Source organism: Pelophylax lessonae (assembly GCF_965119305.1).
Source record: "Pelophylax lessonae genome assembly, chromosome: 3".
NCBI classification, from domain to species: Eukaryota; Metazoa; Chordata; class Amphibia; order Anura; family Ranidae; genus Pelophylax; species Pelophylax lessonae.
In genome coordinates, this window is record NC_138770.1 from 177,010,598 (window position 1) to 177,029,579 (window position 18,982).

At 38.5% G+C, this 18,982-nt stretch overlaps 1 protein-coding gene across 2 annotated transcripts; it reads left to right on the forward strand.

The window, feature by feature from the left end:
- The first annotated feature begins 787 nt into the window (after positions 1-787).
- AMOTL2 (angiomotin like 2) lies at positions 788-16,241 on the forward strand. Of its 2 annotated transcripts, none has more exons than XM_082249622.1 (10): positions 788-808; positions 3,505-4,301; positions 5,897-6,050; positions 7,281-7,425; positions 7,903-7,995; positions 10,009-10,304; positions 10,410-10,705; positions 10,816-11,003; positions 11,102-11,236; positions 14,767-16,241. In XM_082249622.1, exons 2-10 carry the CDS (start codon positions 3,610-3,612, stop codon positions 14,823-14,825), a joined length of 2,058 nt encoding a protein of 685 aa, XP_082105748.1. In that variant the 5' UTR covers positions 788-808; positions 3,505-3,609; the 3' UTR covers positions 14,826-16,241. The 2 variants fall into 2 exon arrangements, with proteins under 2 accessions (XP_082105748.1, XP_082105747.1); XM_082249621.1 differs by lacking the exon at positions 788-808 and adding an exon at positions 3,166-3,221.
- The last annotated feature ends 2,741 nt before the right edge of the window (positions 16,242-18,982 follow it).

The window sequence follows — 18,982 nt, forward strand, 5'->3', positions numbered from 1 at the left end:
GTCGCGGCACATATGCGTTTTCTGGGCAGCAATAGATTAACATCATACAAATGCCCTGTGAGTGCCCAGCACCGATTGGACGGCAGAGGAAGGCGATACACCCCAAATCCAAGGTTACAAACTGTCAGTAAATTTACCAGCAGTTTGTACAATCCGTAATTTTTGTATCTGTCCATGAATGTCCGTTACTGACACGCAGTCTTCATATCCATAACGGACGTTCACGGACAGATGAAAAAATAATGGATTTTACAAACTATTCATAAATTTACTGACAGTTGGCAACTCTGACCCAAAGCCTGTCCCAAAAATGTAACTGATAATGCAAAAAAAAGGAATCATGGACATTAGTGAACACAGATCATACACAGTGACCCCCGTGCTAGGCTCACATCCCTGTCCCATCATACAAGTGTCACTGCTGTCACCCATTGTCTGCCTGTGCAGCCTCAGCGCTCCGTGTACAGCAAACGGCTGTAATGCCGCCCCTAGTGGACTGTCCCGGTAAGCGCAGCTCCTGGAGAAAGTGATTAGAGGCGGAGATGACAGTCCTGAGAGGGGCGGGGAATGGGGCGGTCCAGGCTGTAGGTTTTGTATGCTTTGCTTTTATCCCAGGGGGAGCCTGAAACTCTCACATTCCTGGCATAGCACAGCGAGAGAGAGAGAGGAGAGAAGGCTGGCCGCTGCTATCAGCCTGCACACACTCTGATCACAGCTCTCCAGGAGAACACAGCCTGCTCCGCACACTGAGGACTGACTGCACCGAGGACTTGGTCACATGCTAGGAGTCCGCATAGGATATGAGCTGGTGAGTCAATGATCGCTGGCATCCTCATCACCGATACATGTCTGTCACTGGACCCTGCACTGGGATCCCATTGTCAATGGATGGATGGATGGCCCCTACACGTGTGCCTGCTCACCACCCAGCCATCCCTATGGGCACCTTCACCTATGGATGATAGAAAGCACACAGGGCTGATTGTAGAAGGACAACCCTACTACACCATACTCAACATGTTACCTTTTATATTTACTAATACATTCATCATATGTGCAACAATGTATCCATACAAGGTGCACACTATGCTCCATGGCTATGTATCACACTACAATCTCATTGACATATGTTACTTTACGTATTTACCAACATCTTCATGATCACCCAATAGAAGGACAGTACGGAATCCCCAGTGTCTGTATATATACATATAATGCATTTACCTATAAGATTTATAATGGAGGTGTGTGTCTATATACATATACAGCATGCATTTCTATATTATGTATACACCAATGTCTATTTGAGGCTCCCATTCTCTCTCTCTAAATATATACTGTGTGTGTATATATATATATATATATATATATATATATATATATATATATATATATAGCATGCCTTTATATTTAATATATACTCCAATGTGTATGTATGTTTATAACCTATATAGCATGCATTTCTATATTATGTATATATCAATGTCTATATGAGCTTCTCACTCTCTCTTTAAATATAATATGTGTATGTATGTATTTATATGTCTTGCCTATATTATATATATACTCCAGTGTGCTTATATGTTTATATACATAAATACCATGCATTTCTATATTATATGTACTGCAATGTGCATGTATGCTTATATACATATACAGCATACATTTCTATATTATTTATAATGGTAATATATACACCCCTATAGCATGCATTTCTATGATATATATATATATATATATATATATATATATATACACGGCAATGTGCATGTATTCTTATATCTATATATATATACAACATACATTTCTATATTATTTTTAATGGCTATATATATATATATATATATATATATATACACCCATATGGCATGACTTTATATATTATATATACTCCAATGTACATGTATGTTTATATACCTATATATCGTGCATTTCTATATTATATATACTGCAATGTGCATGTATGCTTATATACATATACAGCATATATTTCTATATTATTTATAATGGCTCTATATACACCCCTATAGCATGCCTTTCTATATTATATATACTCCAGTGTGCATGCATGTTTATATACATATACAGCATACATTTCTATATGATTTTATGTGTGTGTGTGTGTGTGTATATATATATATATATATATATATATATATATATATATATATATATATATATATATATATATATATATATATATGCATTTCAATGGTATGTATACTTCAGTGTGTATTTTTGTCTATATACATACTGTATACCACAGGTACTTCTATAATAGTTAGATCTGGAATTCCTGCTACTGATTCTGCTTAGGTTAACGGGCAGGACTGGCCAGTTGCTGACATGTAGCTTTTTATCTGAGTGCTTAGTGTGCTTGCTGCCCTTGTAAAAAGTGTTTATATGGCATTGTATATGTAGCTAGTTACTTGGCGTGCTTTCTTTTACGGTTGTCCTGGATAGGGTTAAGCTTAGCGCATTCTTGAATGGGAAGCTATGCAGGTGTTTGGTCACCCCTGGCAATGGCGAAGGAATTCAATGGGGTATTTTTGTTATTGTTCTTGTTTTTAGCACAAGCTTTTGTACACTTGTGGCAGGACTGCAGTCCACAAAGAATGTCAATTGCAACACAAAGGGCCCGGTGATGTCATGTCTTAGATATTTGTGAGGTGGTAGCTTCTCCTACGCTGCGGGAAAAAAAAACAGTCTTTGTGCGTTAAGGGAGCAAGAAAAGCCACAGGTTTGTGGCCAATAAAGTCATCCTGGAAAGATGTAATATGCAGCAATTTGTAGAATGTGGAAAGTCATGTATATTTAACCCACAGCTACCAATTGGTGGCAATATAGTGGTACAAAGGTTGTAGTACAAATCTGAAAACCTGAAAGGTTTGCTTGTAAAGAAAAGTAAAAAAAAATGATTGCAAACTACTTAATGCTTATAGAAGAATTCCCACAATTCCAGCTCATTGTGGTCCACATTGCTGTGTGAATCTCTTTTCAACTTCAACTAATATCTGGATTTCAATGGGAGGGCTCCAAAACAGAAGCTGCAGGGGGGCATACCAGAGACATACTGGACTTTATCTACTTAGAAAGAGGAGGGAAACATTCCAATCATTAATACAGCCCCCTCCTCCTTCTAAAAACAAAACAGGGCAAAAGTCTTACCTCTCCAGGTTGCTGTGAAACAGCAGGAGTTAAGGGACAGGAGTAGTAGAAAGGTATGTGCAATTAACCACAACAAGGTGCCATCAAGGTCAGTCCTTTCATGTCAATTTCAGTTGAATACTCACTAATAATCAAGATCCTTCAGCCTTAAGCTATGTGCTAGGAAGTCTCTGATCTTATGTAGTTTTTTTTACCTTTTGTAAAGCAAAAGAAAGGGGAAAAACATGAAGGACATTTTAATGGATTTCTGTTAGATGCACCAGTGATGGTAGGTCTATATGTATTATTCCCATCACAATAAATATCCTTAAACCTGTATTCCTTTTTCTTTCACAGGCCCCTCACAACAGTTCCATAGATCAGAAGGTTTGGAGAAAGGATTATTGTCCAGTATTGATAGCTCATCATCCTTTTGTGGGATTATTTCTTTTTTGAGCAAGGATGAGAACCGCAGAGGATTCATCTGGGACAGTTCTTCACCGTCTTATCCAGGAGCAACTGAGATATGGAAACCTGAGTGAAAATCGTACTTTATTAGCTATTCAGCAACAGGCCTTACGGGCTGGAGGGGGCAGTGGAAGCCCAAGATCATCCCTGGAAAGCCTTGAGCAGGAGGAGATGCAGGGTAGCCCTTCTACAAGGCAGGAGCCTCAAGGGCAGGAACACCATTGTGACCATTTCTACCTGGAGAATCCTATGTATAAAGCTCATGAGTACCACCATAAGGGTGAGGAGCTTCCAACCTACGAAGAAGCCAAAGCTGCCTTGTCTCAATACTATGCAGCTCAAAATATTCAGAAGGTAGAGCATGCTCCTCCACGCCAAGACCAGTCACTCATGGAGCTGAGGCATGGCCATGTTAGGTCTTTGAGTGAAAGGTTGCTGCAGATGTCTCTAGAGCGCAATGGTGCTAAACCGCAAAACCTTATGACCTCCTCTCATAGCTTTCCCCAGCTCTCAAGACAGTACCAGCTTTCAGTAGCTCGTGGACAACAGGAAGAAGGAATGCAATATAGGAATGCTCCTCCTGATTACTCAAGTTACAACCATCCTGACCCTAATCTCAGTGGTTATGCATCAGAGCAGAGGCGCTATTCAGGAGACCTCCCTCTGTACCATCAGCCTGAAATCAGGTGAGCACAGATACTTAACATATAATTATTTTGCCTCTACGCTGTAATGTACAGTAGAGGAGCTTTTTTGACGGACTAGGTGGGAGATTTACTAAAACTTGAGCACCCAGAATCTGGTGCAGCTGCGCATGGTGGCCGATCAGCTTCTAACTTCAGGTTGTTCAATAAGGCTTTGACAATACAACCTGGAAGCTGATTGGTTTCTATGCAGAGCTGCACTAGATACTGCACTCTCCAGTTTTAGTAAATCTCCCCCTATGTGTCTTTTAATGTCTAGATTTGTTCTGGCATCCATTAATTTAACTACATACATGTACAACAATAAAGGCTAAAGTTACAATTTAGGTCAGTTCATTGCCATTGCTACATGTTTCAGACTTTGACGTCTTTTCATTGCAAAATTCCTTTGGACAGCAAAGCCTTTTTAAAAATTTTGTTTGGCTGTTAATTGACCATTTCAGAACGTGTTCAGCATGCTGAAAAAGTTCTGCTGCTAGCGGTTTCATGGCATGCTACTTGTGAATGTAAACTGGAGTCTTAATCCCACCATCTATATTAAGCATTTCAGAAGAGAACAGATAACATGCGCACAGAATTTGTTCTCTGTAGATCTGCACATGGAGATGTTTTTACACACGTAGTAGGTCTGACATAGTATTAATAGCTGCCTTAAATGGGGTTTTAAAAAAATCCCTTTTAACTCTGGTGTGTTTGACTTTTAGGAGATCCCTGACAATAAACATTGGTCTGGCTAGGTTGCAACAATTCTGTATTGTTCACACAGGAAGAGATAGACAGAGACAGGAAGTAGCTCCGAAAGCTAGTGGGGGGAAGATAATGGTTAAGAAAAATGTCCAGTCTCACAATGAAAGAATCTGTTCCCATGTTAATTCTTGTAACCCCTTTGGCAGCAACAACATCCATTAACGGAAATACCAGTTCCATTGTGATAGGACATCATGAATTCCTCAAGTTCTAGGCAGTTGAGTCTAAAAGAATTGCCTATGAGCCTGGCTTCAGGCAGCACACCTAACCCTAACATCTTCCTTTCCAGGCATTGGAATCTGGAATGGCATTTTGATCATAAGGTGCAGATACTGGATAAGCCAGATCAATAGTGTTTACAGGAAATTCATATACTTATTGATTTCCTGTGCTTATGTTCAATACAAATTCCAGTTTCAACATTCACAATCATGTAGAAAGTGTAAAGGTTTAGTAGAGAAAACTTGTCTTGTATGATCTAGTATTGGTTATTTTTAGAAGTTAGTGCATTATTTTTGGATGTGTGCCTGATGCTTCTGAATACTGATTCAGAATGATAGATGTTCCAGTAGTGTAGAGAGTGCAAGACTGTACAAGTCCTGCATTCAGCTCTAAAGTTAATCTTTCAATAAGTGTTATAAAATGTGTCCAATGTATACCTAAACATGTTGGTTCATTTGAGGCTTTAAGAACCATCAGTCATCAACTATAGTAGGAATTCAAGTACCTTTTATCGTTTTTATATTTAATCACAAAACTACACCTTATTATTGCTTTGAGACTTCTGCTTGCTTGTGATATCTAAACTTGAGCGTTCATGTTTCTTGCAGGCCGATGCCAGATCCAAACCTACACTATGGGCAGATGGCACCTTTTAATGCAGCAGGAACACACATGGCACGAATGGATGCTCTACTGCGAGAGAATGAAAAGTTACGTCGGGAACTTGAGAGTTACAGTGAGAAAGCAGTAAGGATCCAGAAGGTAAGAGAAAAGGACCTATGTAGACATTGAAGTAGAAGGGTGCAAAATGGATATAGCAACCAATCACATTTAAGCTGGCCTTGTTGTATAGAGGGTTTAAAAATGAGTCTGATTTGTTGATCCATGTCCTTTTCCTTAACCTTGCTAAAAAATCACCCCTGACACCACTGTTTAATAAATGTTTTAAAGTGACAGTCAGTCTTTGGTGTGGTAAAGGAGATGTATATATAAAAACATCATTTTGTAAAGGCTATGGGTGTTCTTTAGGAATGTATAGCAAGTGCAGCAGGTAACTCAATTGGAATTTAGCAGCTGCCTCTACAACACACAGTCTCAACCCATAAACATTGGAAAACACATCAGAGTCCAAAACACGAATCCTTTTAACAAACAGGGTATTGTAGTAGGTTCCCCAGCTGGTCAGAGAGGGTGGAATGTCTTTCGTTTTTTGTCATCTCTTTCACTTTCTTTGCAACCCCCCTTCTCTATAGTCTCCCCTTTAACAGCTGCGAGGGATCTTCGCACAATGGGCCAGCTATGAGACATTTGTTGGAGGCACACGTAGAGCTCAGGGCCGCTGACAGTTGCTCGGGTTTTGTGTTCTGCTTGAGCTGACCTGATGCGGCTTCAATGAGCCATTGTGCGGGGATGAAAAGGTGGCTGTGTTAGTAAGGCCTCGGCTGTAAGAAATAGGGAGGGGGGGTCCAGTCTTTAGCAAATGTGCAATCCAGACAAGCAGGTGGCATTGAATCTGCAGACAGTGTTTAAATGTAAGCAATACCATAGCTCAGCATAGCATTTGCCAACTATTAAACTGAAAGAATCTTGCATGAATTTGTACACATTTGTGGTTAGGACAGTTATGTGAAATACCCCAAGCAGTCAGCTCTGACTGCAATAGGTATATACTGGTACTTGGCCATTGTGTACATAGGACCTTATTTATAATGATGTTCTTACCTATCATTGGAATTATTTTACCAAATTTTATGAATGTATGGCAATTAAGCTAAGTGTGGTGATATGTTGCAATAAATCAGATGCATACTTTGGGGCTTTTTTAAAAGCAATATACAAATCTATGTCTTATGGCAACTTCATAAAGTTAGGTTCAATCAGTTTATTGTAAATGCCAAAACTCTGATCTGTAAATCGCTTTTTTTTTGTTATTAAATAAACTTTCCATATAATCATTCCAATAATCTTAATGTTCACTTTATGATTTTGTAGCTGGAAACTGAAATTCAGCGAATTTCTGAAGCTTACGAAAATCTCATGAAAGCTTCCTCTAAGCGGGAGTCCCTTGAAAGTGCCATGAGGACCAAGATGGAAGGAGAAATGAGGCGCATGCAGGACTTCAACCGTGACCTAAGAGGTGAGGGATCTCTAACAAAGAGGAGGAGCTTTTACAACAATAGCGTGCTGCGGTGAAGCTATCCATCAGTGTTAGCCATTTACAACAGATATTAGGCTTAAGAGAGTGGACTCAATCTTCTAAGAGCATCAAGGTCTTAAACAGACGTGTAGCAGGAGATATCAGACAGCAGGGGCTCGGGGAAAACAATGGAGCTTTGCTCACAAAACTCATTAACCTATATAGCTCATCAGCATGATTTTAATTGGAATCTCTTGAAATCATTTCTAAAATAAGACATCCCATAAGACTCTGCTAAATGCAGATTTGAGACCGGTTATTTTAAAAAGTAAGCTACATCAGTAGAGTGAGCCTAAAAATAATTGGTCCCTTTGATGAGGACAGGAATGTTTGATAGCACCATAGAATGTAGAATTGAATGAGATTGTCATTTTGTGAACCTATCCTGTTAACATTTTGTATTGTCTTTTTGTTTAGAACGGCTGGAAACTGCAAACAAACAGCTAGCTGCCCGGAATGTGGAGCAGAGGGAAGACTGTCAAGGAACAGTGTCCAAACTGCTTGCTCAGTGTAAGTTAATATACTTGAGACTAGACTATTAAGTGGGCCAGTTAATTCACATAAATACAATAAGAAAAAATTCATAATCATATATTTAAAGGTTATGCTAACATAACATATCATACATAATAAGTATTTTCAGTATAGGTCATTATAAAATATTGTTTTAGGCTATCGACCATCATATGCTGTTCTCCATTGCAACAACTCAACATGGCTTTCTGTATATCACAAAATATCCCCATGTTTTTTTTCTTCAGTGTTTTGAGCTAGGATAAGTCTCCCAATGTTGCGAATAATTTCATAAATAATAATAGTTAGTTATTTATTATTTTATAATGTTTCTTTCATCTGAGGCTACATTTTATAAGTCCTTTAAAGGCAGAGTACTCAACCATGTTAAAAATACATCATTTCTCAACACCCTTTGATAAGAGGGATTACTTCATACTTATGGTGTGATTGACCCTACCAGTCAAAATAGGCCGTTAAGATGAGTAATACTGGATTTATTGGACTTGATAAACAAACATCTTTTTAGCCTGAGCTGCGTACCTGGGATTTGACCTAATGCACCTTTAAGGATGCAGGGGAGGTGTGTCTATTCTCTGCTTCCTAAAGAAAAGATTATGTTGCTTTAGCAAACAAACAGAGTTCAATGTGACCTGAATTCTTCGCATTCCAGTAGCCGAGCTGCCCAGCCCCCTCCTTTTCTTCACAGGAAAGGGGAAAAAAGCACTGCATGGAAAAAATAAAGACATTAGCATTGCATGGGTTAACCGGATAGTGCCTTTTTTTTTACTGTGCATAATGCAATAAAGAAAACCAAATGTGTATTACAAATTACACATCATTCTATAATCATTAATGATGAAATTAGTTTATTGTGCACATTATCTTCATCATTGGTAAATTGTAGAAATATTGCAGAACATTTACCTTTTGACTATGCACTGTCAACATTTCTTATATATGGTGATAATACAAGCGTATAATAATAAAACTTGGCTAATTTAGCCTAGGAAAGCAGTCAGATGTTGGAAAAGAACCGATCATCTGATTAGACACACAAGTGCTCCAACCCACCCATCGGGCTTGGGTTTCTGATTCCTTCTGATGTTTTCCTGAGAAAAATCTACACTCAGTTAACGTGTATTATTCCTGATCCTTTATACATGCAGTCACAATAAACCGATGTTCTAGTGTATTTCCCTGCTGGGATAGTTGGAACCACCACCAGGCAGAACTGGTCCAACCAGGATATACATCCTTGAACTGTCATGTTCCAGCTATCCAACTGCTCCAAGCCTGGGAACCTGAATGTTTGCTTAACCTTTTCATGGAACAGTACAGGAGCAGTCAAGTTTAACATACTTTAAGAAATGCTCTTGTTCAGGTCCTTCCACACACATACAAAGCTCATGCAAACACCTCCAAATCTCATAGGGCTCTTGGTTATGTACACAGCTTATCATACTGAAAGGGTCCCTTCTCAGTGTTTGCTAATCATTTAGAACCTCACTGGCCTTTTCTGCGTGAATAGAGTGAAGTTTTTTTTTTTAAATCTTCCCAAAACTCTTTAGTCATATAATGGCTAGTCTATTTGCAAGCGTTGTTGTATTTGTTTCTTGGGTGTATGTTTGTTTCTGCAATGATCTTCCCACAAAAAAACAGCTTCCCTGCTTGAGTCTTAAACTTAAATCTGCAGCATTTATTATAAATAAGCAATGACCTTGACCTATAAATTCATTTGAAACAGCCAATATGCAAGTTGAGTGTGGCTGCACAGAATAGCTAACAGGTGCACTTTAAGATGTGAAGCGATGTTGAAATGAAACCTAAAGCATGTGCGGCAAGGAATGTTAGCTGACATAGTAAAGATGCTCTGATACTCCATGCCCATTCTCCAAATGCATTTTTAACCAAGGACAGTGCTAGTAACTAGGAGCAAAAAAGGGACCTTTTATCGAAAAATTATATGAGGTAAGAAGTTATTAATGACCTTTTTGTTCTTCCTTGCAGGCCGTGAACAGCAGTTAGAGAAAGAGAAGTTAGAGAGAGAAATTTGCCTCTTGCGAAGTTCCAATGAGGACCAGCGCCGAAGGGCAGAGCTGCTAGAAAAGGCTCTGAGTAATGCCCAGTCCACAGCCGCTCGCACTGAGGATGAGCTGCGCAAGAAGAGGGCGTACGTGGAAAAAGTGGAAAGACTACAGCAGGCATTAAGCCAGCTCCAGGCTGCCTGTGAGAAGAGGGAACAGCTGGAATTGCGCCTGCGGACGAGATTGGAGCAGGAGTTGAAAAACCTAAGGGCTCAGCAGGTGAGTTTTATGTCACTGCTAGGCATGATACATTTTTTTTATATGTCTTGTGATTCCACATGATGCTAAACAAAAGGAAACTCATCCCAATAACTCTTCCAACAGAGACAACCAATGTCACAAAATGGAAACCATTCTCCGGAAGTCTCTGTCCAAGTCCTTTCTGAGCAGCTGAGGGAGAAGGAAGAACGGATACTGGCTCTGGAGGCTGACATGACCAAGTGGGAACAGAAGTATTTGGAAGAACGCACTATGCGCCAGTTTGCCATGGATGCTGCAGCCACTGCAGCCGCTCAGCGCGACACTACCATTATCAACCACTCACCTCGCCATTCGCCAAACAATAGCTTCAATGAGGACCTGCTATTAGTCAGCCACAGGCACCAAGAAATGGAGAATAGGTAGGTCTAATCCATTTCCTTCTTGAAAGCTGTTGAATTTATTTTAGCCATGAGCTCCTACAGCTTTTTTTTTTCCTTTCTAATATTCATGTTCTTTTTTTTATTGCCAGAATCAAAGCTCTTCATGCACAGATATTGGAGAAGGATGCAGTCATTAAAGTCTTACAGCAACGCAAACCTTACCAGAGCCCCCTGCGACCTGCTAAGTCTGTGCCTTCTATATTCACCCCATCTGTGCCAAGCCCAAACTCAGCAGCTGTTGAAAGACAAGTAAACAATACATCACAAGGAGCACCAGGTGAATACAGCAGATTATGTCATATGAGGTGGATAAAGTATTTGAGTTTTTTGATGAATTTTCAGCAATACTTATTTGATCTTTCTTCTGTCCTCCAGTAAGTAAATCAACATCTGCCAACATGAGCACCTTGCCTGTTCACGCCAAACATGGCAGTAAAGATGGTAGCACCCAGACGGAGTATTCAACAGACCCAAAGAGTATTCTGGACAGGAATACCTCATCTTCACTAGGTAAGGGCCACATCATTGTTGCATCTTGTACCCACAGATTTGTGGGCCATAATTGTGCTTACTTGAAAGAGTTTTCTTTGCTACTCATAGAAATCAGTCTTTTGTACTTGAACTGGAGAAGTGACCACTGGAACCTAAATGGTTGAATAACTTAGGCAATTCTACCCAATATGATGTCTGAGGAAGAAAAAATCTTAGGCCTCTTTTGAGAAAACCTGAGAACCCTGCTTTTCATCAAAACTGGTGGCTGTAGTATTACAGATTTTTCATAGTTCATACCAGGAATGTCAGTTCCCACAAAACAGCATATGGATATGAGCTGTGGGTGTGTTTTGACCACACATGAATTACGAGAAATATAAACATGATTGTAAACATTGCATTTTCTTCCATTAAACACCCCCTTCAAAAACTGCCCCTGGGTACCAACTCATCACTAATTCCTGGCTAAAACAAGCCTGGATGATGTGTAGGTAGGACGAATGCCTCTTCTTCTAGTGAACAAGGTTGATGTTTCGCAATGGCAGAAGCTGCACTCGCTCACCTCCCCTCCCCCAGGCTGAGCCCGTGCCGAGCCCTGCATAGCTGAGAGCTTTCTCCTCACACAATCCCTGCCAAGGCTTGGCCTCCCTTGGTGATGACTAATCTCAATGAATCTCAACTATGCAGCTGGGAACAGAATGCAGGTGTGAGGCCAAGAGACTGAGAGGAAGGGGGAAGGGAGCATAGCTAATGTATAAAAGAAAGATCATGGAATTAATTGAGAGCTAATATACTCTATACTGCAGTACAGCAGCAGAAATTGATCACATATTCTATTAAAATAGATATTTTAGGTCTGGTTTATGTAATTGGGGCTACAGAAATACTACCATCAATGTTTCCTTATCAGCCAGATTTTCATTTTTATATGTAGCCAGTAATGGAAATAAAAGAGAAGATATGTTATTAATAGTTATTGGAAAAAAAATTCAACTTTTTTTTTAAACTTAGTTGTCAATGGTATTGAGATTGTTTTCAGGAAAATTTAACAAAATTTAAAACCAATTGGGGCCCAAAATGGATTTCTGCCTTTGCAGGCAAAATAGAAAAAAAAAAAGGGAGGGCAGATTCGATGGACTAATTGGTCCTTTTTTTGCCACCACTCTTCTATGTTCTATGTAACTGTAGGGCAGGTTAGAATAAAAAGGAATCGCCTTACTAGTCATTAGTTAGCAACACAAACATCTTTGTTTCTTCTAGTTTTTGGGGTATTAACCTTCCTAGCTGTATTCCCGAGTGTGACTCGGGGTAAGATTTTAGTGCCAAAAGCGGTAACCCCGAGTCACACTCGGGGTAGCGCTAAGAAGATCGCTGGATGCTGGAGGAGGTTTTACTTACCTTTTCTCCGGGATCCAGCGAAGACTGCGAGCGGTATGCGGCGGCGGAGCTCTCTCCCGGTCGTCTGCGAGCCCCGGCTTCCGTCTCCGGCGACGTGATGTCCGCCGGGGGGTGGAACCGGCGGCAAATTCGAATGTAAAATGCACCAAACACACTGATACCGTTCAAAATAAAATAAAATCACATTACATTACCCCCCAGTTCCCTTTCCTGCAGTTTTACTGTACTTTTTATGTAAATATATGTATATATATATATATATACATATATATACAGTATATATATATATATACACATATATATATATATATATATACACACACACACATATTATATATATATATATATATATATATATATACGTATATATATATATACACGTAATTCTTGTGAATGAGCAGCCCAAACCAACTGTATACATTATATATATATATATATATATATATATATATATATATATATATATACGTATATATATATATATATAATATATATAATATATATAATATATGTATACATACATATATATATATATATATATATATATATATATATATATATATATATATAATATGTATAATAAATGTATACAGTTGGTTTGGGCTGCTCATTCACAAGAATTACATGCTTTCAGCACCTAAAATAATGGTACCGCTTTCAGCACCTAAAATCCAAAAGAATCATACCGCCAGGGAGGTTAAGGACCTCCATCTATGAGATTTAACCTATTTATAAGCTAATTTCCAGCCAAAATGGTTGGGCATCCCTCATTTATAGTATCCAACCAAACTTAAGAATAGTTCCATGTTTAAAGAAACGTTGGAAGCCTTTTGGCCGACTCATATTTCCCACTACCCGAGTTTCTCAACCACTGTCATACTTTCACATCACCATTTGCTTCTTTCTGAGAAGATGCAGCCTATCTGCTTACCGTCCAAAGCCACAGGCATGTCTGGAATGTCCTCCCCCTCAACCAATGAAAATGGGCCATTGTGACCCCACGTACTCCTTTTAGGATGTCGAAACATAGTAGGGCAATGCAAATGCCCAGAAGCGCTGGATGCATCATTCTGTCTGTCTATCACAGGCAATGATACAATCTTTCAGATTACAGCAGGCCTACTGTTTATACTTGTTATAGTTCATTGTTCACTCATTTTTTACTGTATGTGTCCACATACTGACTGGTCACATGGTTGTTTCATCACTTATATATTCAAAGGCCTTTGTGAAGGCTGAATCAGAGGAAGAAGTAACGCGGGTAAAGAATTACAGTTAGACACATAATCCAGTCATGCAGAAACAATTTGCTATGAGCCTGACAGGGTGCTCAGATACTTTATATGAATGTCTATCAGGCTGCTATTCCTATGTTGGCATCTCAAATATTACAATATGGTGTGTGTTAAATACATATGAAATGATAGCACTGCATGTAATTACCACACCAGTTTAATACTTTGAATTATTCTTATCCTTTTACTATGACCAGTTTGTTATTGTGATTGAGTTTTACAGCAGTTAACACATCAAGCATTCAACTGAAATCTTACTAATGTAAAATTGTAATACTTTAGCATGATATTTAAATACCTAATGTGAAGTTTGTGTCCTGAATATTATAAATATTTTGACATAAAAATGTTTAAAACGAAACACATTGATCCAGATTTATCATTCACCATTCTTCAATGATACTTACAACACTACACAACGCTTAAGATGTACTAGTGGTCACGTTAGCATGCCTTAAGCACCTGTTAGGGTTCCCTAAGTTTTATTGCAACTTAATAATTTAGTGCCATTTAGGCCTATGTTTAAAATAGTGAGTGCATTGCCTTATAACCAATCACTTTAAGCCTGGCCTAAAATAATAATAGCTGGAATCTAGTTACTATAGGGCAGTGATGGTGAACCTTGGCACCCCAGATGTTTTGAAACTACATTTCCCATGATGCTCAATGATCATGCACACTGCAGTGTATTTGAGCATCATGGGAAATGTAGTTCCAAAACATCTGGGGTGCCAAGGTTCGCTACCACTGCTATAGGGGATTCCTCCCCTTGTCTTTACTGCACTTATAACATGTGACCAATTTACATTTGCAATGGAACTACCATTTGCTCATAACATTTTTCTTTTCTTACAGAAACCGTGTCCTCCTCTAAAAGCTCCAATGTTTCTGAAATGGTTGAGATCCTTATCTAAACTGTCCATACCTGGGGCTATACTCTCAAACTTGAGAAAGTCTTACATGGTCAAGATTCGTTGATGGTCAGACAACTGAAGTCTACAGGCAAAGGATGCCTTGTTCAGTCTGTAACGATGAGGCGCTTCTGGAGTTGGAACAAGATCATTGTAAAGCCAGAGATATATAATTTAGGGCTCGGATGAACTATACATTGTCCAGCACACCAGTCTGAGCTGTTGATAAAAATGGAGGAGACTGGAAGACTTGTGATGACCTTCTTAGATTTCTCCACCAAACAGATGCCATCAACACTTGCCAACATCAATTAATGTGATTAAAGTGGTTTTGGAATGTGAAATATGGCTTAGACTTAAGACTTGGATTCACGTGGACATGTTCTGGGGGAAGAAGAATCGTGTCTAATTTTTGGCTTTGGAGAGCCAAGTCCAACCCTTTTTGCTGCTAGAAATACCTACAAAAACTGTAGGGGTTTGAAGTGGTTTAAAGTTACCGGACTCTTGTCCCAAACATTTTTCATGTAAATACTTATGTGTTTATTTTTATAACACCTTGCATTGTTACTATTTATGGACAACACAACTGTATTGTTGTCTCAACCCCACATCTTTTGTGTTTTGACGTTTTAACAAAACACAGGCTTAAAAATTGAAATTGGACTATTCATGACAACAACATGGCCTCTTCTATTAAAAAAACATGGTGTGGAAGGGTTGCCCATAGCAAAAAATCAGACAGTGCTTTCCAATTTTTTGAGCCCCTCTGACTGCTATGGGATGATTTTTGTAATGGACAACCTTTTTTATGGTAGTTTTTGTGATGTTTTTACTTCACAGAGGCTCGCGAGTAGTAGGCAAAGCAATATATTTATCCCTCTCCACAAAACCCTATATTGTATTTATTTTGTATTTTAATGTTCTACTCCCTCCGTCCTTGTCCCTTCTTTTTAATTGTTGTTGCTGGCCAACAGCAGTTATTGTTCAGTTTGGTTCCTGCGTGTTTACAAAATTAGATCAACATAAAATTGCTTTAAGCAATTTACTAAAGATTTTTTTCTTTAGAAGTGGTCGCCCCTTTCTATACCCTGTGTTTGCCAAATGAGGAAAGATAATATTTCCTCTGTTTGACAAAAGTGATGGGTTACAAATGTAATATATATTTTTTTTTTGTATGTGTTATTTCTGCCTATCTGCGCTGTGAAAGTCTGTGTTCTATTCCAAAGATGTATGAATCCGATATATATTTTCTGTGAGTTTACTTAAGTTATCGAAAGTATTTAAAGATGTAAGCGTGGCTGTTGTGTCTTAATATTATTCTGCTTTATTATATGCTGCCCGGATGCAATCTGGCACTGCTGTTGCAGACCAGAATTTTGTAATTTTAAATATAAAATTAATAAATAAGATTTAAAATAATGTTTTGTGTAATCAGTGACTTTTTATATTTGGATACTTACATAATACCTATAATGAAAGCATGTCAAAATATACCTTTAATTACAATCACTGCACAGTGCTAAAACACTGAAGAGACCTATTCAATATGACTGAACCCTTTTGTATGTGACAATTTCCTATTAAAATGTTCCCCTTTTGAGCCAGCAGGTAAGACTTCAGACCCCTTTTTACCTTATCAGAGCAGTGACATAACATTATTTTGCAATATTAGTCAGACAAATCAAACGTAGTGCTCTAAGAAATCCTTTGTCATATATATATATATATATATATATATATATATATATATATATATATATATATAAAGATACACACACACACGCAGTATATAATCAGTATGTCAGGAGTAATAGAACCATTTAAAAGCTTAGAAAACATTATATCAAATCTAATTGGCCCCACACAATTGAAGTTTACTTAAAAAAAAAAAACAATGTTTTTCTATAAGAAGCATAGTTACTTCTAAATGAGCCAACAATCAGCATCACATCTAGCCTGAAAGCTTTAATCTGACTCCTAGCCATGGGAAAATAATTGTATTTATTAGCAATACCATATTAATACATACATTCCAGTGTGTCTGCAATTGATTTTTATGGCTATTGCTCATAAATAGTTTATATTGGTTATTATCTGATATTCTACTTGTTTGTAGATCATTAAATGGATTAAATTAAAAAAAAAAAAAAAAACACAGAACATACAGTATGTATACTAAATAAAACAGTAAGTAGGTGTATTAGGCATCCCCAAGAACAAGAACGAAGGGGGATACATGTTGACATTGCTAGGGAACAATGGGTGGATTATTTGTGAATTGAGGGCTGGTGCCAGGACATCACAAACATAAGAAGCAACATGGCTGCCACCACTAATATCTTTAAAGTCATAGCTAATGCAAATTATAGGTGCCTTTAGGAGATGGCAGAGTCTAGAAGTACAAGAGCTTAGTACCACTATAAGAATTATACCACCACTTGTATCGCTGACTGCATGAATACAAAGAACAAATTCAATCAGGACATGGCAGAGGCTAGAGCAGTGGTGGTCAACTGGAAAATAATAGAGAGCCTCAAGTGCGGCCCCCAACACCTCCAGAGGGCTGCACAATAGCTTCACATTATCTCACCTCAGCAGCCATTGGTGTCAGTGGATGCATAAATACCCACCAGCATTGGTTTCAGTGGACGCACTGATGACACCCAGAGTTGGTGTCAGTGGTTGCAATAATAACCCCCCAGTATTGGTACCAGCGGATGCAATAATAACCTCTAGCAGAGTGCCAGAGGACACAGAAATAACCCTCACCATTGGCATGACAATGAAGTTTAAATTCCTCCACATTGATGGTCAGTGGCAGTGAGAATTAACCCCCATCTCCCCATTGATGATCACTTACTTATCACATCCTCTGTGCAGCTCTCCCAGTCCCTAGGCCAGAAACATGCTTGTACTGTGGACAGAGAGGACTCCATCCACAATACAGTCTCTTTTTCAGTACGGGCATTGGAACAGAGAGTGTTCAGTGTCTGGCACCCCACATCCACTCTGTTTTCTACATGCTGTCTAACAGGTTACAGGCCACATGTTGAGCACCAACCCCTGGGCTAGAGGTACCAAAGCTGAGTGCCACCACAAGAAATAACAAAATAGTTGCCACCACTAATGTTGCAAAGTCATGGCTAATACAAATAATAGAGGAAGCTGGGACATGGCAGGGACAAGAAGCACCAAAACTGAGTGAGTAACAGATATACTTACATGTGAGGCGTAATATCTATTATTCAGGTTCCTCAATCAATAACTGTGGGCCCGAGTGTTTGGAGGCCCAAAACATGGGTAGGTAAGGCCTAAATTTAATTTTCTTCAATTATGTTCATTGGGTTTATGGGTATTTTAAGTGAGCCGCTGCAACTATTTAACACAAGGAAAATAAAGGAATACAGGTGTCGTCTGAGTTATAAGGTTTATGTCAGAGATGTATTATAGTCTAGCAGAGTAGAACTCCTGCATACTGTGTACAGGGCATTAAGATCTTAGCGCCCAACTCCAGCCTCCATCTTCTGTTTAATAAAAATGGAGAAAGGATCATTCCAATGCCACATCCGTATATACAATATAGGTAGAAAAAAGAAAATATTGGCCCGGACATTAAAGGCAAATGGGACACTAAATAGTATAAAACCATATATTTTATTATTGATAATCAAAGAATATATTTAAAAAAAAACACATGAGACAAGTGCATTACTAAAAACATGTGCACAAATATGTATGACAGTGACAATAAAAATACACAAAATCACAGTAATGGTGTTCCAGAAAAATGAACAGTTGGGTGAGTCCTTGTGCATCAACACGTTTTGCTTTCCACTTCCTCAGGATAAACAGGAGGACAGCATAGGATACATAGATGAAAAACACACATTATGTTTATGCAAAACATAAAGATATTGCCACATATACATACATAATACATCCAAAAAATGTTAACCTTGCCTGGAGACACAAGCGCACATAGAAGGAAGGCTCCCTGGGGGGGCACCGGGACACAAAAGGAAATAACAAAACAACACCCCACAGCTGAAAAATATGTATATGTACCTACAAAATAAATAATAAAACATATAACGTATATCCATAGGGCCCAAACACATGACATAAATTATATTAAAGCATTTGTTACCCAAAAAAACAAA